This window comes from Mus pahari, chromosome 4 (assembly GCF_900095145.1).
Source record: "Mus pahari chromosome 4, PAHARI_EIJ_v1.1, whole genome shotgun sequence".
Lineage (NCBI taxonomy): Eukaryota > Metazoa > Chordata > Mammalia > Rodentia > Muridae > Mus > Mus pahari.
The window spans coordinates 14,833,935-14,844,451 of NC_034593.1; the positions used below are offsets into that span (position 1 = coordinate 14,833,935).

Genomic DNA, 10,517 nt, shown 5'->3' on the forward strand with positions numbered 1-10,517 from the left:
ATAGGGAACTTTCGGGATAGCATTTGAAATGTAAATAAAGAAAATTTAAAAAAATGTGAAAAAAAAAGAATAGATAGGATAGATAAGGAGAGAGTAGATAGATGATAGATCAATAGGTAGAGAGATAGATGATAGATAGATAGATAGATACAAACATATATAGTGAGATACATACATACATACAAACATATATAGCGAGATACATACATACATCATAAAAACATAGATAAATACAAACTGAGATAGATAAAATTAGATAGATAGATAGATAGATAGATAGATAGATAGACAGATAACAGACAGACAGACAGACAGACAGACAAACAAATGAATAGAATGGGAATTTAAAACATGTAATAGAAACCAAATGGGGAAGCTGAAGTAGCCAGCTGATGTTCTTGGCTGGGCATTTTTCTATATCTGTACTTCTCATGGATAAACTTCCAGCTTCTCTTTCTCACAACAAGCACTTTTGTATCACAAGATAAACATGAGTGATTGCTGTGGGTTTTCTTCTAGGTTTTCTCAATTACTACAGTTTAATTGGGTCATAGATTGCCTCCAATTGCTGTGAATACCTCGACTAAGAGGAACATGTCTGAGAGGTTTACATACTTTACATAGCTTGAATCACAATCTTTTTAGGGAAGCTAAAGCAAGAACTCAAGGGATGAACCAGGAGGTACAAAGAACAGCAGAAACCATGGAGGAGTGTTGCTTACTGGCTTGCTACTTTGGGCTTGCTCAGTTTGCTTCCTCAGACATCTAGAACTGCTGTGCCCTTCCCCCCCAGCCTTGAGCAGGCTAAATAGACCTTAAGTGTTTGCCACAGTTGGTCCTCCACCAACCTAGACATAGCCAGAGTCTTCACCTGCAATTTCTTACAGGAGCAGACTGCCAGCTGATCTTGCTTTGCAACACAATCCAGCTGAAACAAAGGCTGAGTCTGTGGGTTTTCCCTATATAAACACAGAGCTGAATATTAAACTTTGAGCCTTGATCAGAAAAAAAAAAAAAAAATTCTCTTTTTGGTTTTTATTTTCCTGTTAGTCTTGACACTGTGACACATGGCTATTGGAAGATATTTGATCACACTGTGAACCATGAGACTATGTTGTTTACTGGAAAACCCTGTTGCTAGCTGTGGTGTCTCACCCTTAGCACACACCTTTAATCCCTCTGGCTGGGAATACAGATTTGCCCTTAGTACACATTTAATCTCAAACAATGAGAGTAAAGTTAGTTTGTAGAAGAAAGTACCCATGTTTGAAAGTTATGTCTAATTGAGTGGCAGACAAAGTGACCAATCTGAGAAAGATTTGACAGAATAGGATATATCTAACTCTCATAAGAAAAGGGAAGAAAGGGAAACTACTTAAGAAAGCAGTGCAGACAAATGGATGGATGACAGACGAAAAGGAAAAGGAGGCAGTTTTACCAGAAGAGTTTTATAGAAACAGGTTGAAGAGAGAACAAGGTAGATACAGGTGAAGACAGAACGAGCCTGAGAAGAACAGAAGATTAGAAGCCAGAAGATTAGAACAGATTGCCAGAGTTAGTTTGAGGCCAAGCAAAGGTGGAGAGGCTGAGAGAGAGAGCCAGACTGAATCAGTCATTTAGGAGAGGAGTTTGAGACAGAACAGCGGAGTTGACCCAACTAGGCAGAGTACTGAAAGGATAAGAAAGGGTGCAACTGTTCAGCACCCTCAGTCTCAGATGCTGAAAATATTCTAGGCCTAGATCAGATTGTACAGAGGCTAGACGCTCCCAGGACTAGGACTGACAGAGGCAGTAAGTCAAGACAACAATTACACCAGGAGGGTAATAGATACCTTTACACATGACCTTTATACTTTAAAGCAGGGTGCTAATTATCCCATCTCCCACTTCACCACATCTTATTCGATTTGTCTTTGCTTATTCCCACTATCCAGTGCCTGTAATTAAGAAACTGTCTTTTGCTTTGACCTTCAGGAGACTATCCTCATCAATCCAGCTGTATTTCAGATTTTGGCAAGCACAGTCACAATTACTATATATTGGCCTATATTTGTGAGCAGTTAGGTTTGAGCGTGTGGTATATATGAGAGAGGAGAGTGGGAGGCATGTATGTACTTGCATATGTGCACCCATGCATGCATAGAAGATACAACTCAGGTCCTCATGATTGCACACCAAATATTCTTATGTGCTGAACTATCACTTTACCCCTTTTGGATTTTTGTGTTAGTTTTGAAAAGTAACTGTTTCTCATACTCAACATAATCAACAGGATACATTAGAGATATTTTATGTATATTAATATATTCCACTTAATCAATTTTTATTTATCAGAAAACTTCTAGAATTTTCTAGAAATTTTTTGGGCTTTTGTAGCTCAGTTTCAGTAAGTTATTTGTTAACGTATTTGGTCCTGTCACAGATAATAAAACTGTAGAAGCACCCCCTAATACACACATACTTATTTACTAAACTTATTTACTGTTAAGTAGTTTGATATAGCAACAAAAAGTCTAACAGAAACCAACCAGAACTCAGAAGCCTCCCTGAGTTCAGGACCAAGTTAAGGGAAGTTAAAGGAAGCAACTATAATTCTCAGGGCAAAGCAAATTAAGAATGAGAGGAGGACAAAAGAGGAAGGAGCCACACAGAGAGACAGCCAGTCTCCAGAGTCAAGTGGGCAGTGGTCACTGCGAGCTGATTGATGACCAGTGCATGGATGCTAGGAAGCAACCCGATATTGAGCAAAACTCTGCTGGGGAGGAACAGAAAGAACAACTCTATGGCTCACACTAGGTTAGGAATGCATCACAGCCTCAGGAACTACACTAGACAGTAACTCTAAGTCCACAGGGTAGGAAGTGCATTGCCTCAGCAGTGTACCAAACTTACCCCTAGGTAGAAAAGCATGGCCCTACATAATAAAACTTTAAAACGGAGCTCAAGATCCAACCACTAACAAGCAACAGTCGGTTCACAATAAAGCTGAGCAGGGATAGTAAGGCACAGCTTTAGTTCCAGTTCTCAGGAGGCAGGCAGAACAGCCTGGTCTACAGAGGGAGTTCCAGGACAGACAGGAATTTACAGAGAGACTCTGTCTTGAAAAACCAAACAAAACAGAATACAGCTGAGGAGCATTTACAGGCTGTGCATACAAACGAATTCTGTGTTCCCCAAAGCACAAGATATCTGCCACTAGACATTCAAAAGAAGCAAACAAACACTAAACTACAAAAGCCAAAATATTCAGAAACATTACAGGTGGTGGAGTTAGTGCACAGGGGCATTAACAATTTTCCTAAAATGTTTCTACGTTCAAGAAGATACAGTATAAATGTGCTATGGTGACATCATAAAATATCTAAGTCAAAACATGAAAATACGCTGTAAAAACGATGTTTATAAGACACACTGGGGAAGAATAATAACAAACTCAGCACTCAGAGAAGATATTAAGGAACACAGAAACAATCGTTAAGTGTAAGGGAAAGGATGAAGTAAACAGGACATCAGTGAACTCGAAGAAATATCAAGTGGCAGACAGCACATAATTAAGAATCCCTAGCCGGGCGTGGTGGCGCACGCCTTTAATCCTGGCACTTGGGAAGCAGGCGGATTTCTGAGTTCGAGGCCAGCCTGGTCTACAGAGTGAGCTCCAGGACAGCCAGGGCTATACAGAGAAACCCTGTCTCGAAAAACAAACAAACAAACAAGAATCCCTGATAGATCCAGGAAAAAGGGAGAAAATTTTGTTTTGAGGATATGATGGGAAAAATCCATACAAAACGGCCACAGATTTAATGGAAACAGAAAAAGACAAAGAAAAGACTGGACTCCTGCTAACTAGAGAACTTCAAACTCAGATCCCAGAGCACAACCCTATCATTCAAGATGCTGTGTGCCCTAGAGCTAGCTGGGAAAGACTCCTCTGCCTTGGCATAAGAAAGGGAAATCCACCTCAATCAAGCCAGTAAGGACCTGAACAACTGAGAAGCAGGCAGCAGGGGAGCAAGCCGAGAGGAAGACAAGACAAATGACAGCAGAAGTCTGAACACAACATGGTGTGTGGCTATTTCAAAGTGCAGTAGAGGAAAGTCATCATGGAGTCCAAATCCATCGAAAATAAAACCACTTTTAAACAAAAGTAAAAGGAGGGCATTGGAACCTATGAAAATCAAGTTGGAAAGTTGACTGTTCAAGTTGCAATACTGAAGGATATAGAACCTGTTGGGAGGGGGGAAAGGAAGAAAAAGTAAAAGTCAGGCAAGAAAGTAGAGGAGGAAGGGGGATGGGACAAAGTGGGTAAGGCGGAGAGGCAAGGGGGGGAGTGGAGGGGAAGAGGAGGGAAAAGAGAGGGGAAGAAGGGACTGGAAGAAGTGAACAAGGAAGGAGATAGACAGAGGGGAAGGGAGGAAGTGGAGGAAGAAGGGGGAGGGAGGAGATAGATAAGTGGAGGGAGAAAGGGATAGGAGAAAATAGTTGCTTTGAAGCAGCTAGACAGATTGAGAGCATGAAAAAAATTCTTTATGAGAAAAATCTTTATCACAAGGCGGTTCTTGGCACATCTTGGTCTACTCCCTGCTGCTAAGAACTGTTAACTTTATTTCTCAATAAAACCTTGGTGTCCTTTAAAAAAGTTGGTTCTCAGTTCCAGCATAGCGGCATATTCCTATGATCAGAGCACACAGCGTTCCTGAGGCTGAGGTAGAACTGCTGGAGCTCAAGAGCGCCTGCTACCAAGTGTGACACCCTGAGCGGGCCCCAGGGCAGGAGAGAAGCAGCTTCTGTTCACGGTCACATGTGCATCCCCAATTTAAAATGTAATGGGACACTTGGGGCTTTGAAAAGGTCAATGAAACTGATAAACCTTCAACTTCCAAGAAAAAGCCAATCCCTAAACTCAGGAATAAAGAAGGAAATATTACTGCCAACCTTATAAAAATAAAAGGTTATGAAAGGTTAAGTATCCTTTGTCTGGTCTTGGGATCAAAGCTTTTGGATCTGGGAGTTTTTTCTAGATTTTATACTTTTGTGTAAACCTCACTAGTTAAACATCTCAAATTCAAAAATCATTCATTCTTAGGCTGGAAAGATGGTTCAGCGGTTTAGAAAAACTGTTTTCTTGCAGAAGCCCCAGCATCTACATGGTAACTAACAACGTTCATAAGCTCTAGTTTCAGGGATTCAGTGCCAGCCTCTAATACATATATTCATATGCAGGCAAAACATTCATACACTTAAAATAAGGTTTAGAAATCTATGTTGGGCTTCAAACCAGGGACCCCTAACACTTACCCCATTAACACACAGGCTATTCCACTGGCCTGTTCTCAGGGACCTAGCAACTGCCTGCATCATCACCTGCCTGTACCAGGTGTGTGCTGTGTACAAAAAGGGCCCTCCTGTCACCCCAGATCGATCTCTCAATCTCTCCATCTCCTTTTCCCTCTTCCTCCCTCCATCCCTCCCTGGGTTCCTCTTCTTTTTGTGTTCTCTTTCTCTCCCTCTCTGTCTCTCCGTCCCTCTCTCCATCCCTGTCTCCCTGTCTACATGGTGATTTTCCTGGCCCCATTTTCAGTGAACCCGTCAAGAGCTGCTTTTATATCTGTAATTTGGCCTGAATTGGCTTATTTCATGAGCAGATTAATCGAAAATAAAATTTTATTTTCCAACTCCAAACCTTTTGAGCATCATATTGATATTTAAAAAATAAGGTTTGTAAAGAAATGTTCAACATCCTTAGTCATCAAGGAAATGCAAATCAAAACAACCCTGAGATTCTACCTCACACAAGTCAGAATGGCTAAGATTAAAAACTCAAGTGTCTGGTTACGGGAGGAACACTTCTCCACTGCTGGTGGGAATGCAAGCTGGTACAACCACTCTGGAAATCAGTTTGGCGGTTCCTCAGAAAATTGGACCTAGTACTACCTGAGGACCCAGCTATACCACTCCTGAGCATATACCCAGAAGATGCTCCAACNNGTAATAAGGACACATGCTNCACTATGTTNATAGCAGCCTTATTTATAATAGCCAGNAGCTGGAAAGAACCCAGATGTCCNTCAACAGAGGAATGGATACAGAAAATGTGGTACATTTACACAATGGAGTACTACTCAGCTATTAAAAATGATGAATTCATGAAATTCTTAGGTAAATGGATAGATCTGGAGGATATCATCCTGAGTGAGGTAACCCAATCACAAAAGAACACACATGGTATGCACTCACTGATAAGTGGATATTAGCCCAGAAGCTCAAAATACCTAAGATGCAATTCACAGACCACATGAAGCTCAAGAAGGGAGATCAAACTGTGGACTCTTCAGTCCTCCTTAGAAGGGGGAACAAAATACCCATGGGAGGAGTTACAAAATGTGGAGGCAGAGAATGAAGGAAAGGCCATCCAGAGCCTGCTTCACCTGCTTCACCAAACCCAAACACTATTATGGATACCAACAAGTGCTTGCTGACAGGAGCCTGATATAGCTGTCTCCTGAGGGGCTCTACCAGTGCCTAACAAATACAGAAGTGGATATTCTCAACCAACCATTGCACTGAGGGTCCCCAATGGAGGAGTTAGAGAAACGACCCAAGGAGCTGAATGGGTTTGCAGCCCCATAGGTGGAACAACAATATGAACCAACCAGTATGCCCAGAGCTCCCAGGGACTAAACCACCAACTGAAGAGTACACATGGCGGTGCCCATGGCTCCAGCTGCATATGTAGCAGAGAACAGTCTTGTTGGTCATCAATGGAAGGAGAGGCCCTTCGTCCTGTGAAGGTTCTATGCCCCAGTATAGGGGAATGCCAGGGCTAGGAAGCAGGAGTGGGTAGGTTGGTGAGCAGGGGGTGGGGGGAGAGGATAGGGGGTTTTGGGAGGGGAAACCAGGAAAGGGAATAACATTTGAAATGCAAATAAAGAGAGCATCTAATAAAACAAAAAAAATAAAAATAAAAAAGTTTGGACATTGAAGCATTTCAAAACTTGAATTTTTAGTTCAAGGGATTTAGCCTTACAAGCAATGTGACTAACTGTTTGCCAATATTAACAACCTCAACAAAATGTAAACATTATTACAAAGATATAAACAATCAAAACTTCCAAAAAAAAAAAAAAAAAAAAAAGGAAAAAGAAGATAAAAAGATCTAATAAAGCATGCAAAGAGATTCAATTAATGGTCAAAAAACTGTCCACAAAGCAAAGCCCAGAGCCAAATGATTTCAATAAAATGTACAAATATGGGGCTGGAGAGGTGGCTCAGTGGTTAACAGTATACACAGTCAACACTGAGCAAGAAAAGACCACTTAAAACTGGACAAAGAACAAAGAGGAAATGAGTATTTCCCTCAAATATAAATCTGAAGTGAAAGATATAAATCAACCCTAACTTAACCACTAAAGCAATGACCAATGCATGTCTAAAATGCTGCTCCACACCACTAGTTATCAGGAGACTATAGATCAAAACTATGAAACCTCAAATCTACTAGAGGATGTGCAAACATTAGGCCCCTCGCACAATGCTGGTTGAAATATAACACTGTGCAACCACTGTGAACAATCTGATGGTTCATGAAAAAAGTTAAGCTTACAATTACCGTATGTCTGAGCAATGCCACTAGGTATATACCCAAGAAGATACTGGCACTGTGCTTTAAAAGAAGTTATAACAGACAGGCTCTTTCCAGGCCTCTAAGAGCCAAGATGCAGAAACACAGCCAAGTAGCACTGCAGACCACTACGATACTGATGAGCCCTGAGACGTCACGCTAACCACAGGGCCTTTTAACACCTACAGGACCTAGCTCCTTTCTGACACTGCTAAGGTAAAATCATCTACATAAATCATGCACAGCTCTAATGAGACCTATGTACAAGTCTTACATTTCTGTCAGTTCAGATGTTTCATTACACATTCTTTAACTCCTACTATTACATTTAAAACTGCTATGTATGCTGATTAGCCAAATCTTTAGCACAAGATGACCTTTTTGTCTTAAGTATAAACTATTAATATTGCAACTTTTTCTTAGAACATGTTAGCAAGTGACTGCAAAGAACATGTTTGGTGATACAATTTCTCATTGTCGTCTTATGAACCACATCTACAAGTCTTACCGTATCATCGAGACCATCTATGTGCAAAACTACTGTTTTGGCCCGTTTGTTTGTAGTTCCCAAAAAAAACTGAGCTTTCCTTCTACGTGAATTCATTTCATTAAAACTATCACCATCAGCCATACTGGAGGATTGAAGGATGTCATAGATTTCTGAGGCCAGAAGTTTTGTTTCTCCTGGAGTTGTAGTCCTTGAAGGAAAAAAAAAAAAAAAAAAAAGCATAAAGTCACTTTTACTGGTTTTATAATTTTACTTCTTGACTTTGATGAGTTTTGTTTCATTTAGCCTGATTCCTTGTTCAATTAAAAAGAAACACCAATGAGTCTTAGAATAATCAATAACGGAGACTGGTGGTACAGTTCAGATGTCAGAGTGTGGGGCTAACATGTATAGAGCGCTATATTCAGTTTCTAGCAGTATCACATAAACAGGTACAACTGACATCCTTCTATAGTAACCACATCCAGGAGCAAGAGTCAGGAAGTTCAAGGTCTTCCTTGGCTACACAAGTTTGATACCAATCTATAATACAAGATTCTGATTCAACAAATGAAAAGGAAAGAATAAGAATCATCAATAATGGGCTGGAGATTTGGTTCAGTGGTTAAGAGCACTGACTGTTCTACCAGAGGTCCTGAGTTCAATTCCCAGCAACCACATGGTGGCTCACAACCATCTGTAATNGGATCTGATGCCCTCTTCTGGTGTGTCTGTGTACTCACATACATAAAATAAATAAATCTTAAAAAAAAAAAATAAAAGAATCATCAATAATGTAGACAAAGCATTTAGCCTATAAGATCTCCCTTCAACTTTTTTTTAAAGATTATATATACACACACACACACACACACACACACACACACACACACACACACACACTGTAGCTGTCTTCAGACACTCCAGAAGAGGGCATCAGATCCCATTACAGATGGCTGTGAGTCACCATGTAGTTACTGGGAATTGAACCCAGAACCTCTGGAAGAGCAGTCAGTGCTCTTAACTGCTGAGCCATCTCTCCAGCGACTCCCTTCAACTTTTTACACAGTCCAGGCTAACTTTCTCTCCCTCATTCTGATAATTGTAATTAAAATGGCCCCCACAGACTCATAGGGAGTGGCACAATTAGGAAGTGTGGCCTTGTTGGAGAAAGTATTTCACTGGTGGGTGGGTTTTGAGGTATGGTGTGCTCAAGCCAGGCCCAGTGTCACTCTCTCTTCCTGCTGCCTGCTGATCCTCATTTAGAACTCTCAGCTACCTCTCCACCACCATGTCTGCCTGCATACTGCCATTCTTCCCACAGTGATCAATGGACTAAACCTCTGAACTGGAAGCCATCCCAATTAAATGCTTTCCTTTATAAGGAGCTGCTGTGGTCATGGTGTCTCTTCACAGCAATAGAATCCCTAAGACACTTAGAATAAGCCACCAGGCCTGACTAGGATATAACAATCTCCTAGTTTCCTTAAAAACATGACTGAGATTCATAATCGATCCTAGCATGGCACAAAACTACATTTAATTGAAATCATTAACTAGGAAACCAAGTAACAAGATCAAGTTACCAAATTTCTTTGGACCACTACTACTACCACAATTCTTGTTCAAATCATCTTTTTTTTTTTTATTGGTTCAGGTAGCTTAAGCTATTTTTAAAGTTGAACTGTAGAGGCAGACAGCTGCAGTACAGATAATTTTCATTGTTTAAAAAAGATCCAATGCCATTTTAAGAAATATTAGCAGGGCCAAGAAGAGAGCTCAGTAGGGAAAGTACGTGCCATGCAAGAGTGAGAAATGGAGTTTGATTCCCCCGCACCCAAAGAGATTCGAGGTAGCATCAGAGTCCACCTGTGATAGTCTTAGACTACTACATTAACACACCATTCAAATACAAATGCTTCAAATGCTTATTTTAGTGAGCAGAGGTAACTTTTCCTAACCTTGAAGGGCAGAAAAACAAATCAACAAACAAACAAAACATGAGAAGCTTGAAAGGAAACCTTCAAATACTAAGATCTACAGAAACCAAATGAACTGCAATGTCTTTCTGTCTTATCTAGTTATCAATCTTTATTTCTACTATTAAAAGGATTGTGGGACAAAATTAGAATGGGTAATAAGTATTTTACTAGTAGTGGGGCAAGGAATCACCATACAGTGAGGTAATTTAGCAGTTAAAGGTGCTTAACTCAAGCTATCCTCTGACATCTACAACCAAGCACACACTCACAGAAGATGGATGGGTGGGTAGATGGATGGATGGATGGATGGGTGGATGGGTGGATGGGTGGATGGGTGGGTGGGTGGATGGGTGGATAGATGGATGGGTGGATAGGTGGGTGGGTGGATGGATGGATGGATGGATGGGTGGATGGGTGGATGGATGGATGG

At 40.8% G+C, this 10,517-nt stretch overlaps 1 protein-coding gene across 1 annotated transcript in view; it reads right to left on the minus strand.

Moving 5' to 3' along the window:
- The window catches only part of Armc1 (armadillo repeat containing 1), a 32,903-nt gene that overhangs the window by 4,692 nt on the left and 17,694 nt on the right, over positions 1–10,517 (minus strand). Inside the window, exon 4 of the mRNA XM_021195829.1 lies at positions 8,127–8,316. Within this exon, the coding sequence (XP_021051488.1) occupies positions 8,127–8,316 (190 nt within the window). The remainder of the gene's footprint in view (positions 1–8,126; positions 8,317–10,517) is intronic.